At 40.4% G+C, this 27,802-nt stretch overlaps 3 protein-coding genes across 3 annotated transcripts; 1 reads left to right on the plus strand and 2 right to left on the minus strand.

The window, feature by feature from the left end:
* Positions 1-1,059: 1,059 nt before the first annotated feature.
* nkx2.4b (NK2 homeobox 4b) lies at positions 1,060-3,136 on the minus strand. Its single transcript, XM_061091869.1, has 2 exons — positions 2,689-3,136; positions 1,060-1,706 (listed from the first exon to the last, which is right to left on the minus strand). The coding sequence occupies exons 1-2, from the start codon at positions 3,134-3,136 to the stop codon at positions 1,060-1,062; spliced, it is 1,095 nt and encodes a 364-aa protein (XP_060947852.1).
* A 10,065-nt stretch (positions 3,137-13,201) lies between these two features.
* Positions 13,202-14,831, minus strand: nkx2.2b (NK2 homeobox 2b). Its single transcript, XM_061091966.1, has 2 exons — positions 14,600-14,831; positions 13,202-13,761 (listed from the first exon to the last, which is right to left on the minus strand). The coding sequence occupies exons 1-2, from the start codon at positions 14,829-14,831 to the stop codon at positions 13,202-13,204; spliced, it is 792 nt and encodes a 263-aa protein (XP_060947949.1).
* An 8,731-nt stretch (positions 14,832-23,562) lies between these two features.
* Positions 23,563-27,538, plus strand: LOC133024797 (B-cell receptor CD22-like). The gene is made up of 7 exons (XM_061091967.1): positions 23,563-23,623; positions 24,450-24,680; positions 24,829-25,086; positions 25,906-26,166; positions 26,388-26,472; positions 26,593-26,650; positions 27,306-27,538. The coding sequence occupies exons 1-7, from the start codon at positions 23,563-23,565 to the stop codon at positions 27,384-27,386; spliced, it is 1,035 nt and encodes a 344-aa protein (XP_060947950.1). The 3' UTR covers positions 27,387-27,538.
* The last annotated feature ends 264 nt before the right edge of the window (positions 27,539-27,802 follow it).

Consider the following 27,802-nt stretch of genomic DNA (forward strand, 5'->3'; position numbering starts at 1 on the left):
GCAGATTTTACTTCAGGATATTTAAGGCATTTAATATTCCGCTTGAATATTCTGCTGCATTAAAATGAGTCAGAAAACCATCATACATCCAAACCTCATGTTTATAGAACAAATCTTCAAATTCACCTTAAAAACATCCGAAATGTAAAGTTTTTAAACCTTTAAATTCCACAATTTAAAAACCAACGAAAAGTTAAAATGAAAATATCATTTAATCAAAACTGGAAACAAAGAATATTTCATGACTTTTACCTTCAACCAAAATTTCTCAATTTGTTGATTTCAAATAGAGAACCAGCTGTAAACTATTATTTTTAAATTGGCTTTGCATTGACTTCATATATAAACCTGCAATAATTTACTTTCTGTAGAAATGGAAGCGTTCACATCCTGAATCTGCTTTAGTTTGATCATTTATATCAGAAACACAAAGAAAAGAGAAAATCATCCATAACATCCAGATCCGTGCGTGTGTCCGTGTGCACAACAGAGACACAACTTTACACACGGAGAGAAAAAGTCTTCTCCAGAGAGTCCTCCCCGGGGACAGGTGTCCTGCTCCCGCTGTCCCTACCATGTCCTCAGGCCCGGGGACACGTGTCCTGCTCTCGCTGTCCCTACCATGTCCTCAGGCCCGGGGACAGGTGTCCTGCTCCCGCTGTCCCTACCATGTCCTCAGGCCCGGGGACAGGTGTCCTGCTCCCGCTGTCCCTACCATGTCCTCAGGCCCGGGGACAGGTGTCCTGCTCTCGCTGTCCCTACCATGTCCTCAGGCCCGGGGACACGTGTCCTGCTCCCGCTGTCCCTACCATGTCCTCAGGCCCGGGGACAGGTGTCCTGCTCCCGCTCTCCCTACCATGTCCTCAGGCCCGGGGACAGGTGTCCTGCTCTCGCTGTCCCTACCATGTCCTCAGGCCCGGGGACACGTGTCCTGCTCCCGCTCTCCCTACCATGTCCTCAGGCCCGGGGACAGGTGTCCTGCTCCCGCTGTCCCTACCATGTCCTCCCCGGGGACACGTGTCCTCAGGCCCGGGGACAGGTGTCCTGCTCCCGCTGTCCCTACCATGTCCTCCCGTACAGCAGGCTGGAGCCCATCATGCTGTTGCTGTATTCAATGAGCGCCGCGTCCGTTTGCGTCATGTTCATCTGCGCATGAAGTCCCATCGGAGGACTGGAGGACAAGGGGGACAAGTCCTCCAGCTCCTCCGGGGACGACATGTGGTTCACCTGCTGCTGCAGCGGGGTCGGTGTCACCCCGTCCCCCGAGCTGCGGTGCCGGTCCCCGGGCAGGCTGGAGCTCTTCCCGGTCTTGGAGAGAACCGGAGACCCGGAGGAGGAGGACCGGGACAGACCGGCTCCTCCTGCCCCTCCTCCGGGGGCCGGGGCCGGGGTCTTGTCCTTGGACTGTCGCTTGAGCTTGTAGCGGTGGTTCTGGAACCAGATCTTCACCTGGTTGGCGCTGAGGTGGATGAGTCCGGCCAGGTGGTCGCGCTCCGGGGCCGAGAGATACTTCTGCTGCTTGAAGATCCGCTCGAGCTCCAGGACCTGGACCTGCGAGAAGAGCACGCGCCGCTTCCTGCGAGGGCCCGCGTGCAGCGCCTTGCTTCCGGGGGGGTCCATCCCGGAGAGCGAGCCCCCCATCCCGGAGAGCGAGCCCCCCATCCCGGGCAGGCTCATCCCGCAGGACGGGCCCATGAACCGGGAGACTTCGGGGACACACGATGAATAACACAAATAAAAACAGTTTAATTCCACGGTTAGAAAACATTCGATTAATTGATTTACACATTGGAAAAAATTAAATGAAACTACAGAAAATATTGACATTAAAAACGAAATTACCTGAAAGTTTTGTGGAACAAGAAATTTACTTATAATATATCTTGATGTAAATTGAATAATTCGTTAAATTTAAGTTCTAGTCAAATTGACAGAATTCAACGGTTAGAAAAACATCTTTTGATTCATTGATTTACAGATTGTACGAAATAAAATAAAACCATGTAGAAAATATTGAAATTAAAAACGAAATTACCTGAAAGTTTTGTGGAACAAGAAATTTACTTTTCTTTAGGGATCGTCCAACTTACAAACAAACGATTATTTCCTGACAGAGGCCTAAATGATGTTGGTTCAATACAAACATTAAAATATCTTGATTTAAATTGAATAATTCGTTAAATTTAAGTTAAAGTAAAATTTATAGTTTTAAATGTACACATTAGAAGTCGAATATTAAAACTGTCCTGAGTCATCAGAGGAAGAAGGAAATCTAGTTCCAATGAAATAATATATCCGGTCTTTTCTTTTCTCGTTGAGAATCAAACTTTGGATTTTTAACCTCGTTATAACCTAACCTAAGTTATAGTAACATTTACAGTTTTTGTTCGTTCGATATTTTAAAATGTAAACATTAGAAAGTGGAAGTTAAATATTAAAACTGTCATCAGAGGAAGAACGACATCTACTTAAATAAAATAATATATCAGGTCTTTTCTTTTGGGTTTTTAAACTCGTCTTCTCCATCAGTTGAATAAGATCTTCAACATCATTTGATTTGATATGATTTAAATTAAAGTATAGAGTATTCTTTACCCCATTCACCATTTTCATGTCATTTAAATCAACTTAAATTGAACTTTTCATATGATTTAAATCAACTCAAACATGAACAGTGGATTCGCTCACTTGTCGGGTATCTCGGCTCCGGGTTCCCGTACCACGCCGCCGCTCCCCCCCCACGCACCGGGTCCTGGTAGGCCGGCAGCTCGGTCCCGAGACCCCCGTTACAGAATCCCCCCACGGGCCCGGGGAACTGCGACCCCCCGTGGGGCACGTGGTGGGTGACGTGGTAGGGCCCGCCGGGTCCCAGGGCGGCTGCAGCGGTGGAGGCCGAGGCTGAGGAAGAGGAGGAGGAGGAGGAGGATGAAGATGGGGAGGACATGTGGTGGTGATGGTGGTGGTGGTGATGGTGGTGGAGATGAGGAGGATGCTGCTGCTGCGTACCGGGCTGGGAGACGTGCTGCGGCCGGTAGGCGGGCTCCAGCCCCCCGAGCCTCCGGTAGCTGGGGTCCTCCATCGGGCTCAGGAGGTCGCTGACGGAGAAGCGGCTGCAGAGCTTCGGGCTGAAGGACATGGCGCCGGGCCGCTGCTCCCTCTGTCCGGCTCCCTCCCGCCGCTGTGCTGCTGCTGCTGCTGCTGCTGCTGCCTCCTCCTCTGCGTCCCTGAAGGAGTGACTCCTGGTCCGGGGGGGGGGGAGGAGGAGGAGGGAGGAGAGCTGTTCCTATCCCACCGGACCCGGGGGGGGGGGCGGAGCGACCGGGACAATGACAGCTGAGGGAACCGGGTCTGGATCTAGAGAGAGAGAGAGAGGGAGAGAGGGAGAGAGATTCCTTCAGACTGAGGGTCCGAGTCTCAATCAGGCTCCACACATCACAACAACAACAACAACAACAACAACACAACATCACCACCACAACACAAGTAACTTCTCCACAGAACAATCACAATATCATCTTTACTCATATTCACTTGTCTTATGATCATGATTCTGATCTGAGCTCGTTTCTCTCCATCTTCACTCACTGATCATTAACACCATAGTTTTATTTTTATTGATTTTATTATAATTATTTTTATTATTTACATTTAATCTTAATGAGCTCACTCGTGTTTCTAACCGACTCACACGCACCTGCCTCCATGTGCCTGTGCGTGTGTCTCACTTTCTTTTCCGTGAATGGAGCTAACGGTCTGTGTGACGTCAGACTTCAGCTTCGTCTCCGTCTCATTTGGAAACTTTGGACTTTAAAGTTTAAATGTTTTGTTTTCAGTAAATGAAGTAAAGTTTATTAATTGTTCTCAGATCCGAGTCACAAAGAACTGAAGAAGTTCGAGCATCAGATTCAAAGTGAAAACAGAACAAAGTAAAACTATAAAGAATAAAGAAGCTAAATCTCCTGAACGTTTTAATTTAACTATGAAAGTGTCTAAAATTAAATGATTTTATTATTGTTGTTGATTAAGTTCAGATTTTCCTCTGTTGACAAAACCTGCGACAAAAAGATGTTTAGAGTGAAAATATTCTTCTGTCTTTATCGATAAATCTTTTTACTGTTTTAAGTTAATTCAAATTTTCTTCTGTAAATAAATCAAATGAGTTGTAAATAGTTTTTACAGCCATAAAATATTAAAATCTGTCATTTAACAAAGGTGTAGCCTAATTTATTTTTGCGTTGTTATAGTTGCTTTAATAATGAAGTTATCATAATTGGTAATATTAACAAGTTTAATTTTTAAATGTCTATTTGTCTAATTCTAGATAAAGTTAAAAAAAATATTTAAGGTTAAAGTTAAACCGAAACTCAACTTTAGATTCTATTTCAGATTTATTAGATTTATCAGTTTACTTTATCATCAATAATCAATAATCCAGATTTCAAGCTGCAGCTTCAGTTAATTTCTCTCAGTGAAGATCAGCCAATCACCTGCTGACCTGCGGCGTCACGTCACCTTACGTCACCTCACGTTCCTGACGTTTTTATAACCAGGATCCCGCGGCTCGTCCCCGTCCAGAGACCGAGTGCACCTCAGAAACCGGGACCAGGCCGGGACCGGTACGGGACCAGACCGGGACCAGGTCCTAGCCAGTCCGGGATCAGACCGGGGCAGGACCCGGAACCAGACTTCATGCTGGAGCCTGAAACCAGATCTGAAGACTCCTCCAGATGTTTATTCCCTTTAACATCTGTATTTAACTCTGTAAGAAATTTATTATCACGAGTTTTTATTGTCGTTTAACATTAATATTCATAAAGAATTTAATGTTAAGTTGACGGTGAATTTAACGTTTTGGATTTCATTATAATATCTATGTTGCCTCTGTTTCTCATGTTTTAATGTGTTTAGTCACTTTTATTGATCATATTTAAAATGATCTAACATTATTATCTTACATGAGGATTTCTGTCTGATTCTGTTGATGATGAATACGATCAAATGTCATTTTATTGGAATGTGTTTAATAAAGTTAATGCTGTTTAACGACTTTAATGAAGCTTTATAACGAGTTCCAGATAAACATCTTCTCATAAAGACATCTGAACTCTTCATGTATTTTATCCTTTTCTAATCTTCAGTGGTGAGTTTTCATTCACTTTGAATTATCCGTTCATTCATATGAAGTGTGAGTGGATTATTTATCAGTTAGTAAGGTTATCATTAATATACATTATAGAAAGTTAAGTTATTAATGTTTAAATCACATTATTTCACAAAACTGAAAACTGTGTTTTATAGTGAGAGAAGTTTCACCTCCAGCTGTTTATATATGAATAAAATCTGTCCGTGTGTGTGATATGTATTTTATATGACAGATGGGAGTATTGTGACATTAAAAGGTCTTTATAATACTTATTCAATATTAATTAATTCATAAGCTTTATAATTATATCTGAGACAGGACATTGTGTCTGTGCTGCTCCACTTATTAATTTCTATCACTTCTATTAAACATCTGAGTTTAAATCGTGTTCTGTTTTCACTTCACCTTCAATAATTCATGTCGAGTTAATGTCTGTTACTTATATGATATTTAATATTTACATTGTTCATATGGACTTTAAGTGCGTTTATAGCAACTTTACGACAAAAATTACTTCTTATCTCTTTTTAAATTCCTTCGCTCCCATTTGTGACTTTATCCTCAACAATTGATATTTGTCTTTGTTAATTTTCTTATTAATTGATAGTAAATATTTGAGAAGTTGATTCTAACTGTTATAAATCATTATATTTCTCAGCTGCTGCCTGGAGTTTTAGGCAGAATATTTGAAATTTACTCAACTTTCAGTCAAAAAAAAAGTAGATAAATGTTATAATATTTTTATTATACACATTGCAAAGTTTACAGCACAATCTAATCAAAAGAGTAAAGATTTTGAAGTTTTCAGATGAAGCAGTGTCTGGATATTGACGTCAGTATTTATCAGTATCTGTCATATTTGTGACATGTAGATAATAATCTCTCCTGTTCTCTGGAGACTGATTACAATAATATCTCTTTTCCTTTTCTCTTGTCCACAGATCCATGAGATTCTGGACCTGCAGCTCAGACTTTGAATTCATCACCTGCGGTTTAGTTTAAATAAAAATGATATGAAAAATATAAGAAAACTTCAGTAACTCCAGATGATGTCACCCACACAAGATGGCAGCTCTCGTATCTGAGATGTTTTGGCTTCGTTGGTGTCGTCCATCTTTGTTTTTCAGTCCATGATCCTCGACTCGGCCTGAACCTCTGCAGAGAGGATCTGGGTTCACGTTGTGTTTTGGTGTAAAGTTGTTTCTTCATCATCTTTGGGCTTCGTCTTCTTCATGATTCATTAACTCAGATTCTTTCTCCTCCTGGTCGGAGCTGAACCACCTGTGGTGTCGACTCCTGACTCTGAGTGAGGAAGAGGAGGAGGAGGAGGAGGAGGAGGAGGAGGAGGAGGAAGAAGAGAAGGAGGCTTCTCCTCCCTCATGGTTTCCTTTCACTTCCCCTCCTCACATTCTGCCTCTCCGTCCGTCTAATCCCTCGCTCTCTGGAGGAGCATTAGGCCGAGCAGCTGGGGCCCCTGAAAGACTCTCGAAAAAAAGACAGGCCACTCCAGGCGGGGGGGAGGGAGGAGGTGAGGAGGGGACGTCCAGACCACCTGGCTCCTGTAGCGTAGAAGAATCCAGCGACCTTTAACGTCACAGGAGGAGGAGGAGGAGGAGAAGGAGGAGGAAGAGGAGGAGGAGGACGAGGAAGAGGAGGAAGAGGAGGAAGAGGAGGAAGAGGAGGAAGAGGAGGAAGAGGAGGAAGAGGAGGAAGAGGAGGAAGAGGAGGAAGGGAAGAGGAGGAGGAAGAGCAGCTGACTGTAGAGACAAACTCCTGGGAACCAAGTTTGTTTGTCTGTTCTTTCTTTCTTTCTTTCTTTCTTTCTTTCTTTCTTTCTTTCTTTCTTTCTTTCTTTCTTTCTTTTTTTCTTTCTTTCTTTCTTTCTTTCTTTCTTTCTTTCTTTCTTCAGTGTAATTTTGTCATGAAAAATCAATCAATAAAGTTGGATTATTATAATAAATTCATTGTTTAAAGTACATTTCACACATTGCATATTTATACTTATACATTTCACATTTTGGAACTCTTCTGTTATTTATATGCTTTGTTTAATTTTCCATTTTCCCTCCAGTCATATCTTCATGTCTCACTTTGTGTTTCTGACATCACGGGTGGCTCCGCCTCCAGGAACAAACCAAGAGTGACCTGGTTACAGTTTCCAGTCAGAGGTCAGAGGTCACGCGTCCAGAAGTGTTCTTAAGAAATCGTTCAGTGCGTCTGTGAGCAGGTCGACTGAGGTCGAGGCGCCATCGCTCGCCACTTCAACACACATTAAGAAACATGACAACGTGTGTGTGTGTGTGTGTGTGTGTGTGTGTGTGTCTGTTTCTATGTGTGTGTGCCTGTGTGTGCCTGTGTCTATGTGTGTGTGCCTGTGTGTGCCTGTGTGTGTGTGTGTGTGTGAGAGATGCTGAGACATACTGAAGCTCCACAGCGCCATCGTTAGGTTGGTTATGGAGTTATTCGTTTACTTATTAAAGAATTGTTGACATATGAATAAATAAGTACATGTGAGGTGATACTTGATCATTTATAGTTTCTTACATTGATTTGTTTCCATTAAAACACATGATGAGATTTCTACAGGTCCGAGACTGGACTCGTAAACAAACTAGATCATTTCCTGCAATCCCTGAACAACAGCCCATGGATACTCTGTTCCCAACAGCTCCATCTAATAAAGGCATAATATCCATCATGTATATGAAACTCTCATCTTTACAGATGACATCTCTTGATGCACTGAGAGAAGCATGGCAGGCTGATCTGAATTTACAAATCACAGATACTGAATGGTCAAATATATTTACAAGGATACACTCCTCATCAATCTGTGCCAGACATGGCCTACTTCAATCCAAAGTAGCACACAGACTGCACTTGTCTAAAGCTAGAATCGCGAAGATGTATCCAACAATTGATGATTCATGTAATAGATGCAATTTTTCACCTGCAACATTAGCTCATACGTTCTGGTTTTGTCCGAGACTCTCGGGCTACTGGTCCTCTATATTTGATGCCCTATCCAAGATAGTTAAAAGGCCAATAGAGCCGAACCCGCTCACGGCTATATTTGGTATCCAATGTGAGGATGACCACCTTCCTAGGGCACAATCTGATCGCATTGCTTTTGTCACCTTCCTAGCGAGAAGAATAATTTTACTTAATTGGAAACAGGCTGCCCCGCCCTCCTATAAACATTGGGTTAGAGATACGCTGCAACTCTTGAAGCTAGAAAAGATCAGACTGGCTCTGCGACGTCCTACTGATAACTTCAGCAGGATATGGCAACCTTTTATTACATACCTGCTTGAACAAGTGTGAAGTTTTGTCCTATATGTCATGTACAGTATATATTGTCATTTATCATTACTGAAAACCACATGAATGATCTCTCACACACACCTTATGTTTTGTCTGTTTTTTTTTTTTATTTTTGTTTTTGTTTTTGTTCTGTTTTATTGACGACAATGATGTCTATATATATATATATACATATATTTTTTTTTTTTTTTTTCTTTTTAAATTATTATTATTTAATTCTTTCTTTTCTGTTTGTCCCCTGGGGTGGGGGGGGAGAAAAAAAAAAAAAAAGTTTTCATATACGTCTGTATGTATGAGATTTCATCTTCAATTGTGAAAACCAATGAAAAAATTATTAAAAAAAAAAACACATGATGAGCTGATATTTATCTTGTGACTCTCATAACTAACTCATAATTCATTGATTCAGGTCTATTTACCCGTTTGAATAAAGATCATAGAAACGTTAAAAACAGGAATTTGTCTTTTCATCTCTCCTCTTGTTAATCATTAATGAGTTATCATCTCATCATCCTCGGATTAATCTGTTGAATCTTAGAATTACTTCAGGTGGAAGTTATTTTTCATGCATTTGGAGTAATTTTCCTTTTAATACTTTAAAAGACCTTTAGTAGATAATCTCATAGTACTTATTACTCCCCCCCCCCCCCCCCCCCTCCATCATTATAGATATCTCTGCTGAGCTGTGACGTCATGAACATCTGCAGGAGAAACTGAACTGAAATCATCATCTGTCACTTTCATGTCTGTGAAGCTGCATTTACACTCCAGGCCGTTAGGGGGCGACACGTGGTCACTGTCTCACGAAGCACCTGTCACCTGAGCGCATGCGCGTGCGTAGTGCAGGAAACCAGCTGCTGCAGGTCAGTGTGTGACGTCAGGGGGAGAACGTGTAATTAATAAATGTTTGATTTGATTTTATTCAGTTTGAATTTAAATGATTCAAACCCAGAACATCAGCAGATTCTGCTACAGAGCTAACATTAGCATTAATGCTAGCTGGTTAGCATCTGAAGGCTCATTAGCCGCAGTCAGACAGCGGCTAACGTTAGCATGTTGAAGCTAACATCCCTGTTTGATTCTGTTGCTGCAATAAATGGGAATTATATTCATATTTTATTTTGTACGTCACCTCATTACTTTATCTTTAAATTCAAACATCTGCTGCTCTCTGGTTTATTGTTATTATTATATCTTTGTACTTTACTGTGTATTCTAGTACTTTACTGTGTATTCTAGTACTTTACTGTGTATCAGCTACTTAGAGAGTGTGTATGCTGGGTATGTACATGTACATGTTGCTGTAACTGAATCATTTCCCAATTTGGGATTAATAAAGTATATCTATCCATCCTTCATCCATCTACATGATCTCATATGAAAGATGTTTAAATTCTGAAATATGAATGCATCACTGTACATATTTAACCCTAAAGGCAGCATCACGTTGTTAGTTTCATTAAATCCAGTTTACTCACAGGTATTAAATCCATGTGTCAAACAGGTGCTGTGATATTTCTCATTAAAACAAAATCTTACATATAGCACCTTTTAAATATAAGTCTGCTGATGATCTGCAAATGTCCCCTGTTCTGTAAAAACATCCAAACCATGACTGTTAAATAATTTATAATTTTGTTATAATTTTTAAGAAACATTGTTCTGTGTGTTTTATTATCGAGTCGTTAAGCTTCGGTGGAATGAAGCACAAACTGTAAGTGAACCTGACGTCTCCTCTTCCTCCCTCCATCCAGATATGAAGCTGACGTGAAGATATGAATCTGCCATCTTGTTCATCTGGAGTCGGGGGGGGGCGGAGCCGCAGCTTCAGGTGCTCGACCAATCGTGAGTCAGTGTCAGCTGTCAATCATAACATTTCACCTTTTATATCATCAAATCACTGATTAAAACCAAACTGATCAGAAACCTGAACAGAAACATCAGAGAGAGAAGAACAACCTGGAATGAAGAGTGTGTGTGTGTGTGTGTGTGTGTGTGTGTGTGTGTGTGTGTGTGTGTGCGTGTGTGTGCGTGTGTGCGTGTGTGCGTGCGTGCGTGCGTGCGTGTGTGTGTGTGTGTGTGTTTTCGTGCTGGTGATGGAATCTTTTGATCAAGGTTCTGCTGCCACCTGCTGGTAGGAGGCAGGAGGTGTCAGCAGCATGTTCAAGTTTAAAGATCTATAAACTCTTTGGGAAATATAAGTTAAATGTATTGTTGTATTAATAAATACAGTTGAGTAAGAGTTGAAAACATATTTAAGTTGTTGTGAGTGACACAGTTAAACATGAACAATAACAGAAATATTAAAACATGAGGAACAATCAACTTAATGAAATATGAAATAATACTTAGAATAACATTTAATTAAACCAATTATACAGGAGGCTAGTTTTAAATGATAGAAACAAAAGAGTGAAACTCTTCAATCAGTGGCTTCATAACTTTGAGTCAATTAACTTCAAAACATAGAAAAACTACTACAATAATAATAATAAAATTAATAATATAACCTAGATCCACATAGAAGCAGCTGAAATATGTCTACATACACAAGTACATGATTCAAGCTTTTTGTGTGTGTGTGTAAACATATTCAATAAGTAATTTCGTTTGATTTTGGATATACAATAATAAGTTCTTATTAGTAAACGACATAAGTTTATAATATCAACAGTATATTCTAACTGAAGTAAGCAGAAAACAAACTCTCCTCTTCCTCCTCCTCCTCTTCTTCTATAGCAGCAGGTGACACTGTCTCAAAGCTCTGACACCCCCCCCCCCTTCCCCCCCTCTTCTGACATCTTCCCTCAGATGAGCTGACCCCCCCCCCACCCACCCACCCACACACACAGGGGGTCTTTCTCTCCTTTGTCACTTCACAGTAAATGAGACGTTTAATCCGTTTAAAAAGGAGAAAGAACAAAATTCTTCTAAATCCTCAAAGATTAAACCTGTGACCTCATCGCATCTGATGAATGTTAATCACACGACATCTTATTATTTTGATATTTACTAAATGATATTTGACAAACGCTGTCTGAACGGAGATTAAACAAAGTCCGAGTTTCTCATCATGAAAACACGAGGATGAGCTGATTTGTGCTGTAATAATTCAAATTATTATAAAGTCTATAAAACCTGAACAAATCTACGTCTGTGCACAAGATATTTAAAATGTAAAATAAGAAACGTTAAAGAAACAGTTCAACACTTTATGAATTATAAGTTTACACTTTAACAGAGACATTTACGTATTTATACAACTTCTCATCCAACTGAAAAAGATCCCATTTAATTCCATTAAATACAGAATCCAGTCACTTGATGTTGGGCTTAAATGTTAATTCTCATATTCTCAAACATTTATAATCAATCAAATCACAAACAGAAATCTCCGTTTTTTCTTTGCTCGCTGAAATAAATGATATATTAACTTCTTAATGTTTTCAATTTTTTCCTGCTTGTTTTTATTCTAAGGATTTTTTGACATAAATTAATACATTGACAAAGAAGCCGTGATAATATAAGACGAGAAATAGAATCATATTTCTCCTCTGTATTATTTGTCTCGGTTCCAGGTTAAGAACCACATCTGTAAACACTGATGACGCATACAGTTGTATTAAATCACTGTGACTACATCAATGGACAAATAAATCATTAAATATACATTTTCTCATTTACTTCAATATATTTTTATCAGGATATAAAACCTATTTCTAATTCCTAATTATTCCACATTTCTTCTGGAGTTTTGGTTTTCTTTACTGTAGCAGAGCAGCCTGTTAAAATACTGATTCAGCTGTAACGGCAGGAAACAGATACTGTAAAGTGTAAAACCTTAAACATAGTAATAATACTTATAACAATAACAATAATAATAATGTAGTATCAAAGATTTAGATTTTAAGTTGATTGTGTCGTCAATCATCCATTGAATTACTCAGAAAATGTTTTTCATATTATTCATTTCGAACAATCTTGAACATATCAATATATAAACAACTCCACAATAGAACTAATATTTATATTAAAGTCTGAAATTAAATCACACCTGCTCCAACTTTTATTAACCATCATAAATATCCAGTTTATTACAAAACACCTCACGTCAACATTATAAATAGATTTTATAAAACACAAGGAAACATCTCGTGATAGAAACAAAACGAGAATCACGAGCAACAGATTCACGAACATTCAGACGTCATCGACTTTCTGAGCAAATCAATAAGCAGCTGCACTTTGACTTTTCACATCTGGAGGAAAAGAAGATTTAAAAACACCAACGAGGAATCAACAGGTTTCCAGCGACACGGAAAAATGTAATTTTTAAAGAAAGAAAATCCAAATCAGAAACCACCAGAAATAAGTCTTCATATTTTTAAGTGTGCTTTAACTTGAACGTTTTATTTTCCTCACCTATGTTTTTACATCTTGTTTAAAGAAACCAGACTTTCAGGAAAATACACATTTTCTGATAATAACAATAAGATTTGACCAAACTCCATTTATAAAGGGTATTTAGTAGCTTGTCCTGACTCTTGTTGAGGGTTGAGGACAGAGGATGTCTCACCATGTTAAAGCCCTATGAGACAAACTGTGATTTATGAATATGGGCTATACTAATAAAATTTGATTGATTAAGTGATAAAAGATTTATATTTCTCACTTGGTGGTTTTCCTGGTGTGTTGTTGTTCCTCACTGAACTGGTTCTGCCTCAGTCCGTGTCCTCACCAGCTCCAGTGGTACATGTGGGCCAGCTGCGGCCCCCCGGGGTGCAGGCCGGGGGGGTGAAGGCCGGGGGGGTGCAGGCCGGGGGCCTCTGGGCCGTAGGGGTGCAGCAGGGGGGGGTAGGCGCACAGCGGCAGGCCGAGTCCGGACCGGACCCCCTCCAGGTCCAGGACCGGTTTCCCGTCCTGCACCAGCAGCGGGATGGCGAGCCGGCGGCCCGGCAGCAGAGTCAGCGCCCCCTCCAGGCCGCGCTCGGCCCGGGCGCGCTTCATCTTGTAGCGGTGGTTCTGGAACCAGATCTTCACCTGGTTGGGGCTGAGGCGGATCCGCCCGGCCAGGTGCTCGCGCTCCGGCGCCGACAGGTAGCGCTGCTGCCGGAAGCGGCGCTCCAGCTCGAAGGTCTGCGCCTTGGAGAACAGCACGCGCCGCTTCCTGCCGCGGCTCTTCTGTGCATCCGCCCCCCCCGCGTCCCGGGCGAGGCCCCCCACGGCCGGGGACTGGTCCGCGAGCCGCGGCGTGGACTCGGGCTCAGGTCCGGGCTTGAAGGAGAGTCCGTGTACTGCAGGGGGACAAGTAATCTGATTACTCTCTGGACTCTGAGACTTATAAGTATTAGTTTCTATTCAGCTTCACGTGAATATCGACAAAAAACACGTTTTAAAGTTGAACCATCTCCTGCTCTGCTCAGCATGAAATACATAAATCAGTTGATTGATCATAATAAAAGAAAATCCAGATATCATTTTAAATCTAACCCTAACACATGAAATACATAAATCAGTTGATTGATCATAATAAAAGAAAAACCAGATATCATTTTAAATCTAACCCTAACACATGAAATACATAAATCAGCTGAGTGATCAGAATAATGTAAAATAAGAAATAATTATAATTCTGCAGTAAAAAAGGCAGAAGGACACTTTCCAGTTAGAAGATGAACTGATGCTCTGAAGTCATTTTAAAACTTAGTGATGAAAGTGAAAATACATTTATAACATATTTCAGTCAGATATTGATATTTCAGCCGGTTTAATACAGTTCCGTGTATTTCTTGATGGTGGATCATGAACATATTTTTACCTGTTAAAAGGGTTTTTAGTAGTTTATCCTGACTCTTGCTGAAGGTTAAGGACAGAGGATGTCTCACCATGTTAAAGCCCTATGAGATAAATTATGATTTATGAATATGGGCTATACAAATTAAATTTGATTGATTGATTTTGTAAAGACGTCAGATTTAAACCTTAGAGGCAGAAATGAGATAAAGCTCAAGTTGCACCTGGAGCTGAATTAAATGATGAATTAAATGATGAATTAAATGATGAATTAAATGATGAATTAAATGATGAATTAAATGATGAATAAAAATGATCTTTATGATTAAATGTGCTCACATGAGAAGGTCAGGCTTCCGGTCCCGCGGCTCCACCGGCCCAGGATCCCGGTTCCTCCTCCGGTGAATCCCCGGTCCAGCGGCGGCTCCGGACCCGAGACCTCCGGGTCGTCCTCCTCGGTCTCCTCGGTCCCGGAGCCGCCGCTGGACCGGCCCGTCGGGTCCGGCAGGTCCGGCAGGTCCAGGATGTCCCGCACGGAGAACCCGGTTCTGGTGACTGGGCCAAAAGACATAGTGCTTGTGCAGGGAGGGAAGCGGAGGGTCACAGGTTCGAGTCCGCGATGCTTCACCGGCTGCAGCCCGTTAGAGAGGAGCCGACACCGGAGGAGGAGCAGCGGCCATGGAGCTGCCGGAGGAGGAGAGGCTCTACCGGCATGAGGAGGACCGGTCCTCCGGGCTTTTAACGACGCGTGTGTGTGTGTGTGTGTGTGTGTGTGTGTGTGTGTGTGTGTGTGTGTGTGTGTGTGTGTGTGTGTGTGTGTGTGTGTGTGTGTGTGTGTGTGTGTGTGTGTGTGTATGTGAACCGTTAAAAGGACGGAGGCGGGTCCCGGGAGTCAAGAGGAAGAGGGTGTGAAACTGAACCGGGATCAGATCTGGGAGGAGATGGAGATTAATGAGGATTAGAAAGAGAGAAACAAGACATTTACATTTAATGGACTCTGATCCGCTGCCTGTTCCACAGAAGAAGAAAAGATCATAAACATCCGGGAATAAGGTTTTTTTATTCAGAGGAAGAAACGTACAGAAGTTAATATTAAATGAAAAATACAACAAAGTGAAACCCACATTAAATACTTCTTTGATTAAGTTGAATATATTGAATTTAAGTTCATTATTTGTCAAGTCCTCATAAACCCACAAATCGACCTTAAAATCCACCTGAACAAGAGTTAATTAATAAATAAATAACACAGAGGACAATCAATAGAGTTCTTCTGATGTGTTTTTTTTTATTATAATAAACTCAACTTTTAAAAGCACGGTCAGACACTTGCATTATATTAAATTATGAAACGTTTCTCAGCAGATGAATCGACCTGAAGGGGGATCAGTGAACTGGGATCCGATGTTTCACATGATGAACCAGCTGCTCTGTGTTTGTTGTGAGGATCAACTGAAGAGTCTCATTCATATCTGTGTGTTCTTATTAATCACTGTGATCCTTTAAGTGCAAAACAAACTCAGACCTGTTCATGGTGATTCTCATGGTGAAGTTTGAATCTGGATTTTTAAAAGCCTGTATTCAGTGATGAGGGAAGCTAGACTTAATAAGTGTTTATCACTGTGGTCTTTAGTTAATAGATGATTTAATAACTCAGGGAAACACTGAGTCTGAGAATAAACAGTTTTCAGTCATATGTGATGGAACTATTTGATCTGGTTCCTGTAGAGGGAAATATAACCAGTTCCGAGGGGCCTTCCCATGTCGGGGTCCAGGTTAAATGAGGGTCTCACTTCTGTCTCAGGTTTCAGGACCTGAAGAGTCCAGAGAAATGTGGACGGCGTCGTCAGGAGCAACCAGAGCATCAGTGATGAGTCATAACAATATTAAATCATTAAATCATGTTTTCAAGCATAAATATTAAACATGATGTTTCCTCATCATGTAAATTAAACTTATTTCATCTTGTGCTTTAGGAAACTGTTGTGGACGTTCTTCAGTTTTCTGATATATTTATACTAAAGATTCCTAATAAAGAAAAGTCAGCAGCATGTTAACGTCTTGAGAATCTTTAGTTTCAGCCTAATGTTCAACAGTTGATTTATTTTGAACATTTCATCTGTGATTTGTGTTTTTCAAATGTTCCTTTTGTCTCAAAAAAGAAAAAGAAAAAATCAAACTGCTAATTTTCTTATTACAAGCAAAATAATACGAAGCAGCAAAAAATGTTCAGTGAACGAACAACATATTATTATTATTATGTTAAATCAAAATACGAGTTAACAGTTTATTAAAAGATTTTAAATGTGTAAGAAGGATTTTTTTAAAACAGGACCTTTGAGAATTTTCTTCTTCTTTTGGATTTGCCTGTGTGATGTGTGTGCCAATGAGTTGTGTTTGTGTGTGTGTGTGTGTGTGTGTGTGTGTGTGTGTGTGTGTGTGTGTGTGTGTGTGCGCGCGCCTGCTGGGTGGTCCAACTCTGCAAACAAACACACAACGAGCCGACGGCCACAAAGACGGCACAGCCTCCACATTTATCCCATTTATTCCCCCTGAACACTTTATAATGGCCTAACTGACACACACACACAAACACACACACACACACACACACACACGCACACACACACACGCACACTCTCTCACTATCTGCTGGGAATACATGTGAGGCTGCTGGGAGTTGTCATGGTATTCACACTGCAGCCTTCAATAGACTTTCCTCTATATTCATGACCACACACACAGACGTGCACGGACACACACACCAGTTTAGTTTATTTAAAAAAATAATAGAATAACATTTGAAAAGAAATGTAAATTATTGAATTGTTATTAAAACACGAAAACCAGTCAAATGAATTGTGAAAACATGAAGAATTTACCAAATGTAACACGTTAAAATTAAATATAAAATAATTAAATAATAAGTATATCGTTTTGTTAGTATGGAAACAAATACTTTAAATATTAATAACCAATTTAATAAAATAAAATAGATAAATTTGAAGATAAATAGAAAATAAAAACCAAAATAACATAAAATGACTTAATAAAAGTTAAAAAAAACGGAAAAGGTCATAAAAAATGTATTTACGATTTGATAAAATAAATAAAAATAGATCAATGTTGTGATTCACATGTTTTTTATTTTGTTTAAGTAAAACAAATAAGAAACAGGTGAATAACAAATCTGTTTGAAACTAGAATAAAGCAAAACAATGTCATAAAAAATGAAAAATAACATTTTAAACCAGCTTTCTGAGTTTTAATTTCCTACTTTTCTAAAATCATTTTATTCTGTCACATTTATAAAGAACAGTTTACACATGAAGAACAATTGAACTCAGCACATCTGGATTTTTTAAACAAACTACTAAATATTAAACAGGAAACATATCAGATATTTTTATCCTGAAAACGGAAAAAGACAAATAATGAATCTTAGTCTCTTCACATAATAATATTATTTTATTTAGAGATTCAGAACCTCCCATAACCTCCATGGGCCCTCTCTGTTCAAACCTGAGCTCAGACTGCCCTCTGGTGTCTGACTGAGGAACTACAGCTCCGACCAGGGGCGGCTCCTGGCAAAGGCCACACAGGCGGTTGCCTAGGGCGCAAGATCCCGAGAGGTCGCCGCAAGAGACTGATTTATCATGACGTGATTCATGCAATGTTAACCAATACAGTAACTTCACCCCATTGTCCTCTAACCCTGGAGACACACCGGAGACTCACTGGAGACACAGCAGAAGCGCCGGCTCGCGATCTATAGCGATGGTTTCGGGGTCTGTTTTATTTTTTCAAATCGGGGCCGGAAAACCCACCGAAAATCGGTTTTAAGCAGGATAAGGTATATATTATATATTATATAAATTATTAAATATGCATCCCATAATTTCGATTTACCCGCAGTTTTCCAGGAGTTTTAATTTCCCCCATTTTTACCTCCACATGATGAAATTTCCCAATCTTTAATTATTTAATTAATCCACACACAGAATTGCACAACATTAATGTTTATTTTTGTCGACATGAATAGCTATCTGCTGTCAGTACAGCAGATTTCAGACTCTGTATATTTTTTATTATATATTTGTATAGTTTTTTATAGCTTACATGCAGTATTTCATTTAAAACAGTATTTTTTTTGTAAACTCGTTTTATTAACTTAGGAATGTAACATTAGTGAGTGAAGGAAGGAATTTGTGTGTGTGCGTGTGTGTGTGTGTGTGTCACAGCTTCATGAAGTGACAAGACAAAACAAGAGGTGTGTGAACCTCCCATCATCTCTGAAGTTCCTTATTTCAAAGTGTTAAATATTTGTTATCTTCCTTATTGTGAGGAATATGTTCATATAAGGTCATAGAACCGGTCTGAGGGCGACTCTTGGTCGATATATAACCATCTTCTCTCATTCTGACATCGTTCACTGAAGAGAACTCAACAGCAACGTCTGACGACTTCTCCAACAAAGGAGGTAAATACACTTCAGGTCATTTCACTCTAAAGGGAAACTTCAGTGATATTGAGCCTTTAGTGGCGTCTCTAATCTGACACATTGTCAAAGGTTTGATTTGGATGAATGTTTGTTCAGAAGCCAAGTCTGAAGTATAGAAGCAAAGAGCAGCCAAAGCTACAATTACTATCAACTGTATTTATTCTATACAGCACTGGGTTCTCATTTATAACCGTTGCGTACGCACAAAACGGGGCCTGAAACGTGCGTGATGTGAGGGAATAGGTCCGATGCTCTAATGGGTGAATGGGTGGAGCTGCAGTCAGAGATCGTCCATCTTACTCTGATGTGGAGAAACCATTGAGCTATTCCATACATACATTGTATATATACAAACTGTATGTACTGTATTATTCTCTATAATATACTGTCTTTATAACAACACAAATTTATAGTTTTACACAAACCACAATTAGGTTTTGACTTTTTTTTTTAGATGAAAACTATTTACACGATGCATCAAAGTGTCTCCATTGAAACCACATTTGGATCTGCTCTAAATTACAAATATCAGTTATTGTAAAGATCAGACCACTGAATATGATTATTTACATCTAAATTAGAAGACATTTTATTTGAAATCTACATAAATGTTGAAAAAGTCCTGATCTGAGTTCAGATACTTTTATTAACCTGATCAACCTGATGTAGAGTTAGCCTCAAGTTAGGCTAATGCTAACCATAATTGATGTTACTGGCAAAATGTTACAAATAACAAGACTAACTTCTAAATATTATGAATTGTAATTAGTTGTAACTAATGTTAGAACAGATAAAAGATTTTATATCAATCAATGGGAGTGACCAATAATCATTTTCTGGAGGGGGGTTTCAACAACAATATTTTGGATAATGTAAGTACACAAGTCAACAAATATATAGGTCATGTCGTATTTATAAATCTAATGAAGAATTGTCACATAATACTATTTTAAGGACTATTGATTTTCAGTCACAAGCCTGTTCAACGCTGCTTACAGCTTCAGTTGAGGAGGATTCAGGTTTGGTGGTAACAGCCACTGAAGGCGTTTCTAACACTCTGTTAAATGAAGAAATTCACACTTTGTACAAACAACGTGTTACTTCTTTGTTTTAGGTTTAATCTAACACCTTCTGGCTCAGCAAGCATGTAAGTGGAAAGAGGAAGGAAGGTGGGTGTGTTTAACAGTTTAATTTTATCTTTTTCTTGCAGAATCTGTCTTTATTCTCAGACTCTTCTGTGTTGTAGGTAGACGTGTCTGTGATGTGACTGAGTTTCATCTTGTGCACATTATTTATCTGTGGAGGTTTTTCTTGTTTGAAGTCACAGACGAGAGCAGCAGCTACTATGAGTGTAACTGCAGCAGCGAGTGGATTTGTCGTCCTTCTTCTCACTGTGACAGGTACTGTACGTCTACATTCATGTTGTCACTCTTTTTTACACTCGCACTTCTGATTCACCTGAAGTGAGTTTGAGAAAGAAAGTAAAAATATAAATGAACCATTCATTCATTTTCAGATCACAACCTGTAAAGTGATGCAGAAAGAAAATATATGAAGGAATTATCATCAGTATTATTTTGCATCTTTGTTTAGAAGTTTCTATCCACTAGAGTTCATAATATTACAGAGGCTGAAACATGTCATTCTTCTTCTTCTTCTTCTTCTTCTTCTTCTTCTTCTTCTTCTTCTTCTTCTTCTTCTTCTTCTTCTTCTTCTTCTTCTTCTTCTTCTTCTTCTTCTTCTTCTTCTTCTTCTTCTTCTTCTTCTTCTTCTTCTTCTTCTTCTTCTTCTTCTTCTTCTTATTTATTATGACTGAGTTCCTCTCCTCTTGATGCAGGAATTGTCATCAGTGTGTGGAGTCATTAGTTGAAATGCTATGGAATGCTGCTCATGGAAATGTCTTTCTTTTCTACAGAAAGTAAAAAGTAAACTAAGTGTTCTCTGGTGTCGTTATGAATCTGATTCTCTGTGTTACAGTGGTACAGTGTGAGAATGGCTGGAATATGAGTTACACTTCTACTGAGATCTGTGCCATCAGAGGATCAACAGTGGACATTACCTCTACCTACACATACCCATCAACAGTTAATAACCATAATACTACAGTTAACAAAACATTCTGGTTCATTAAAGAGAGTAATGGGAGTCACGTTGATCTAAGGACTGATCCGGAGTATTCAGGTCGTGTGGAGAATCTCTGTGGAAACAACACGTGCACTCTGAGAATCTCTAACCTGACAGAGAGCGACTCAGCTGTGTACAAGTTCATGTTCACAACAAAACAACCTACTGGGAGTTTAACTGGTTCAGCTGGAGTCACTCTGTCTGTCACAGGTAACATTTAAATCTGAACATTCATTCATTTATTTCCTACATCTTGTTTAGTTCACTTGAGTGTGTCTGTGCACTTTTATATGCATGTGTGTGTTGTCAGTTTGGACTCAAATGAATTCCTTATTCTCACACACAGATTTGCATGTGCAGGTGACCAGATCAGTGAAGTTTGACTATTATTACCTGGCAGATCTGAAGTGTCAGAGCAGTTGTCGTCTTCCTGATCCTGTGAACTACGTCTGGTACAAGAATCAAGAGAGAGGACGAGCATATTATCTAGATTCTTTTTATCCTGAAGACAGAGTTTTCTGTGCTATAGAAGGACACGAGGATCTCCGCTCTCCGTCAATCTGTGAGTTTAATCTGCAGTATTTCACTAACAGCACCATCTGCTGGAGTATTTGAGATAATGCATTGAACCATAACTTAATTTGTCTTTTAATACTTTGTTCTGCATGGGCACATTGAACTCTTGGGATACTACTGTCAGTACTGACAAACTAGTGTAGTACTAGTTCTAGTGTTCTGCTTGTGTAAATAAAGATGGAAGACATGACTGCTCCCCAGAAGTGAAGCCAAAGCATTGTGATCGCCCCCTGGTGGCTGGCTGCAGTATAGAACATACATCCTGTCTCCTCCATGTTAGTTGGAAGGACATGGACCAATCTAAAAAGTAAAATAAATTTTTCTCAAAGACGGTTTGTGTCATTTTAAGTTGTTCTTATCTCACATTCTTTTGTTCATGTTTCTCATGAGTTTGGTTTTAATTTGTTATGAGGCTGACTCAGGATTGGTCGAGCTCATGTATGGGCGGGACCTTGATGCTGTGGCTCCATCTCCGGATCACTACTGTGCAGACTGTGGTTCTAAATGTGAAAGATGGCAGCGTTGATATCCGAGATATTTTGGCTTCATTTCTGGAGAGTGGGAGGAAGTGGAGACGTGTCGTCCATCTTTGGTCGACTCTGCATAAAAGATACAGATCATTTCCTCCATATTGTCCAGTTTGCTCCTTTATAAGAACAACTTATACAAGGTCCCTCATGTTCCTCACCTCCAATAGTGTGTTTCTCCCTCACTCTGAAGTCTAAAGGGAACTTCACTGTGTTTTTTATGATCTGAAAGTTTCCTCATCTTGGCATCGTCATCATCTTAAAATGAAAACCTGCTGACTGGTGATTCACCAGAGAAAATATATGGAGTTAGTTTTATAAATGTATAAGTTCATCATCTGATTCTCTGATGTGCTCTGTGTTACAGTGGTAAGGAGTCAGATTGACTTGGGTGTGAGTTACACTTCTACTGAGATCTGTGCCTTCAGAGGATCAACAGTGGACATTAACTGTACCTACACATACCCATCAAGGTGGAATAACATTGATACTACAGTTCAGGAAACATTCTGGTTCATTAAAGAGAGTAATGGGATTCACGTTGATCTAAGGACTGATCCGGAGTATTCAGGTCGTGTGGAGAATCTCTGTGGAAACAACAAGTGCACTCTGAGAATCTCTAACCTGACAGAGAGCGACTCAGCTGTGTACAAGTTCATGTTCACAACAAACCAACCTAATGGGAGTTTAACTGGTTCAGCTGGAGTCACTCTGTCTGTCACAGGTAACATTTACATCTGAACATTCATTCATTTATTTCCTACATCTTGTTTGGTTCACTTGAGTGGGTCTATGCACTTTTATATGCATGTGTGTGTTGTTAGTTTGGACTAAAATAAATTCCTTATTCTCACACACAGATTTGCATGTGCAGGTGAGCAGATCACGGGAGACAGCGACTTTTTACTGGGCAACACTCAGGTGTCAGAGCAGTTGTCGTCTTCCTGATCCTCTGAACTACGTCTGGTACGAGAATCAAAGGAAGATGAGTGCGAAAGCAGAATTTTTTTCATATCTTTATTATTCTACAGACAGAGTTTTCTGTGCTATAGAAGGACAGGAGGATGTCCGCTCTCCGTCAATCTGTGAGTTTAATCTACAGTATTTCACTAACAGCACCATCTGCTGGAGTATTTGAGATAATGCATTGAACCATAACTTAATTTGTCTTTAAATACTTTTTTCTGCATGGGCACATTGAACTCTTGGGATACTACTGTCAGTACTGACAAACTAGTGTAGTACTAGTTCTAGTGTTCTGCTTGTGTAAATAAAGATGGAAGACATGACTGCTCCCCAGAAGTGAAGCCAAAGCATTGTGATCGCCCCCTGGTGGCTGGCTGCAGTAAAGAACATACATCCTGTCTCCTCCATGTTAGTGGATGAAACATGGACCAATCTAAAAAGTAAAATACATTTATCTGAAAGATGGTTTGTGTATTTATGGTTGTTCTTATCACAATCTTTTGTTCATGTTTCTCATAAGTTTTGTTTTAATTAGTTAATTCATGAAATGGAAATTAGATTAAAAATCATGATTGACAGCTGAGGCTGACTCAGGATTGGTCAAGCTCATGTATGGGCGGGACCTTGATGCTGTGGCTCCACCTCCAGGTCACTACTGTGCAGACTGTGGTTCCAAATGTGAAAGATGGCAGCGTTGGTATCCAGGATATTTTGGCTTCATTTCTGGAGAGTGGGAGGAAGTGGAGACGTGTCGTCCATCTTTGGTCGACTCTGCATGAAAGACACAGATCATTTCCTCCATATTGACCAGTTTGCTCCATTATAAGAGCAACTTATACAAGGTCCCTCATGTTCCTCACCTCCAACAGAGTGTTTCTCCCTCACTCTGAAGTCTAAAGGGAACTTCACTGTGTTTTATGTGAACTGAAAGTTTCCTCATCTTGGCATCGTCATCATCTTAAAATGAAAACCTGCTGACTGGTGATTCACCAGAGAAAATATATGGAGTTAGTTATATAAATGTATAAGTTTATCTTCTGATTCTCTGATGTGCTCTGTGTTACAGTGGTATGGAATCACATTGGCTGGAATATGAGTTACACTTCTACTGAGATCTGTGCCGTCAGAGGATCAACAGTGGACATTAACTCTACCTACACATACCCATACACAGTTAATAACCTTGTTACTACAGTTCAGGAAACTTTCTGGTTCATTAAAGAGAGTAATGGGAGTCACGTTGATCTAAGGACTGATCCGGAGTATTCAGGTCGTGTGGAGAATCTCTGTGGAAACAACACGTGCACTCTGAGAATCTCTAACCTGACAGAGAGCGACTCAGCTGTGTACAAGTTCAGGTTCACAACAAACCAACGTGCTGGGAGTGTAACTGGTTCAGCTGGAGTCACTCTGTCTGTCACAGGTAACATTTTCATTGGAGTCAGTTTGAAATGTTAGTGTGTATGTTGAAATAAAATCACATGTTTGTTCACAGACCCTCAGCTCCAGGTACATGTGAGGAGATCAACAGCCAATCCATCTTCTACCTGGACAGAGCTGACCTGTCACAGCAAGTGTCAGCTCCCTGATCATCTTTCCTACATTTGGTTCAATAACAATAAACCTGTTGGACGAAGAAAATACTTTCACCTCCGACACGTTGATGCTGAAGACAGCTATCACTGTGCTATAGAAGGACAGGAGCGTTTCCCTTCTCCCACAGTGTGTGAGTTTACTACTCCTCATGTAGCTACAATAATGTGGAAATAATTAAATTTTGATTTTTAACAAATAATACAGACATTGTTTTGATTGTATTCTCATCCTCACAATGTCTGTCATCTGTTATCATGGTTCTGTTTCCACACATACAGACGCTCCAAAGCCTCCCTCTGTGTCAGTGAGTCCCTCTGGTGAGATCATGGAGGGCAGCTCGGTGACTCTGACCTGCAGCAGTGATGCTAACCCAGCAGCTCACTACACCTGGTACAAGGGGAACCGAGCTCTGCTTCAAGGACCAGAGGGCATTTATCGTCTCTCCTCCATCAGCTCTGGGGACAGCGGGGTCTACTCCTGCAAGTCTGAGAATCAGTACGGATTCAACTCCAGGTCTTTACAGTTAGACGTCCGGTGTGAGTAGAAAACATCCACACGTCCATGAAACCCAGCACTGTCTCACGATCTTACAGAAGGTTCCTGGGTCCGCCTCCTTATCTGGATTCAGACGAAACTTTCCTGAGTTCTTCCCTGACCCGTTCCTGATCCTACCTCCAAGTTTCATGCTAATCAACTCAGTAGCTTTTGTGTAATCTTGCTTAAAATCTACAACTAACAAACACAGACTGGGGTGAAAACATCTGTTGTTGCATAGCTACACTATATGACATCATTTTCTAAATTCATAGCGACGACATTCCCTCCATATAATCATAGATTATTTTTCAATGTATATAAGCTTTAGGTCGTCTCTATAGTCCTATTAGAGGCAGGAAAACAGCAGAAAGGCAGTTTTAAGGACTCATGATGTAAATCTCTAACTTCTCTGTGGCATTACTTATAAGTCATCTTTCCATTATATGATGTGGAATAATGTTCTGATCAGTATATGATTTAGTCTCTCTGCTATTTGTGGAAATATCTTGGAAAATGTATCTTTTGGGTCAAATCTTTGCTCATCTTGACCTCTGACCTTTGACCGATCAGCTGCAAAAGTTAATATTCACTATAATATTCAGTAAGTTTGGTTTATGAGTTGAGTTATTTTGCACATTCACGCAAACGGGCCGAAAACAAAACCCTCAGTACCTGCTTCTGTCTGTGCTGGCGCCCCGGGTCAATAATGATCATCTATATTTAAGAAGCACTTATCAAAACCAGAGATTCAAAAGTTCTTCACTTTGGTTAATGAATATTTCTGAGTTGATTTCATGATCTTGCATGTTTTACACCAGATGCTCCAAAGCCTCCCTCTGTGTCAGCGAGTCCCTCTGGTGAGATCATGGAGGGCAGCTCGGTGACTCTGACCTGCAGCAGTGATGCTAACCCAGCAGCTCACTACACCTGGTCCAAGGAGGACGAGGACTCACCAACAGCATCAGGACAAAACTTCACCATCACTAATATCACAGCTGAACATGGTGGAAAGTATCAGTGTGAGGCCCAGAACACACACGGACGTAGTTACACCACCTTCCATCTGACTGTTGGAGCAGGTGAGTTTAGCACTCTGACTTTACCAGCCTACACCCCCCCACCCTCCTTTTCATTGTACCAGAACCTTAAACCATCAATACTCAGGATTTCCAGATGTGTCACAGCTGTATATCAAGCCCATCATATTGCACATGAACAATACTGACTGACCAACAGCATCACCTGGTGAACTGAGTCCTCAGTCTAACCACACTGCTCATGTCTCCTGTCTGTTGTCCAGGGAAGTCAGTGATAATCATGAATACCATCAGGTGCACTCTGGTGGTCGTGCTGGTTCCAGTGCTGGTCTGGACTCTGTGGACGAGGTAAAACAAATCCATCAGTTCACCCTCTGCTCTTTTATTGTCTTCTTCAAATGTCTTCAAACACTAGTTTCAGTGTTATGAAGTTCATTTGTTTTGTGTTTGTTGTTGTTTTCGATCCAGGATGAAGAAAACTCTGAGCTTGAAATCAGAAGTGAATGAAGCTGTGGAGATGATAGAGGTGAGAGACAGTGAGGCCAAAAGAATGATTCCATATCACTGTTTTCATCTCACTTTGTTAGAGAAAGAGATGAAACATTTCTTGGATCAGCTACTTTGTCTGAATCTGCCCCAAAATGTAAAAGGTTCTTTCCATTGACCGTTTATAAAAATAGACGTAGACTCTGGGTCTAGAAAGTGAAGTGAATGATCCATTTAGAGTCAAATAGATCATAAAGCACCGCAGGCATTGGGGCATGGATACCATGTGATTGACAGATAGTCCTGGGTGCAGGTCACTGGTTTAGGTGGGCGGGCATTGTCCTTGGGTCCTGAGTCAGGCTCCACCCCCTTTCCTCCATATATTGTTACTTCTGGTTTCAAGCAACCAAGATGGCGCTGGACAACATGTCAAAAATGGAGGCTTAAAAATGGCAGCTCACAAACCAATGGGTGACGTCACGTTGACACTTCTTTCTTGGCCCATGTCCCGTCCTTCCATCAAGTTTTGTGGAAATCAGTTTGGCAGTTTTTGTGTAATCCTGCTGATGAACAAACAAACCAATGGACAGGGGGCGCAACTACGTTCAAACTGTTCTGAATGAACTGTGATTATTTGCAGGTTTCATAAATAAAGTCCAGTGAGGCTTAATATTTTCTCATCTCTCCCCCATCAGTTGGACAACTGTCCTGAGGATGAGAACATTGCTGCTGCAGCACAGACAGAAGACACCGAGGAGCAGGAAGACCTGGTGTGAAGCCTCAGGTCAGAGCCACTGGGACAAACACAACCAAGATGGACGACTTCAGAGAACATCCGTACGAGCGAGTTTTACAGAAAACATAGTGTGTAGTTATTAAATACAGGAAATCTGTCCAAGCAGCAAAATATCTGAGTGTAAGCGCAGAGTTTGAGCACAAGCAGAGCAAATCTAAGCAGCAGCAGGAGCTGTGTGAGTGCAAGCGCAGAGTTTAGAGTAAAAACGAAATCTGAATGTGGAAGTCCAGCTCTCAAACTAAAAGACCACGCTTTTGAATAAAGAGAAAACACCCGTACATTTCCTTTCTACTCGTGGTTTCCTGTTGTCTTCTCTCTTCAGGTGCACTGTGATTGGTTGAAAATATTTAGGAGGGAACAGGAAGTCTCTCTCTCTCCATCCCCGGTTGCAGCAGC

This window comes from Limanda limanda, chromosome 18 (genome assembly GCF_963576545.1).
Source record: "Limanda limanda chromosome 18, fLimLim1.1, whole genome shotgun sequence".
In the NCBI taxonomy this organism is placed as follows: Eukaryota; Metazoa; Chordata; class Actinopteri; order Pleuronectiformes; family Pleuronectidae; genus Limanda; species Limanda limanda.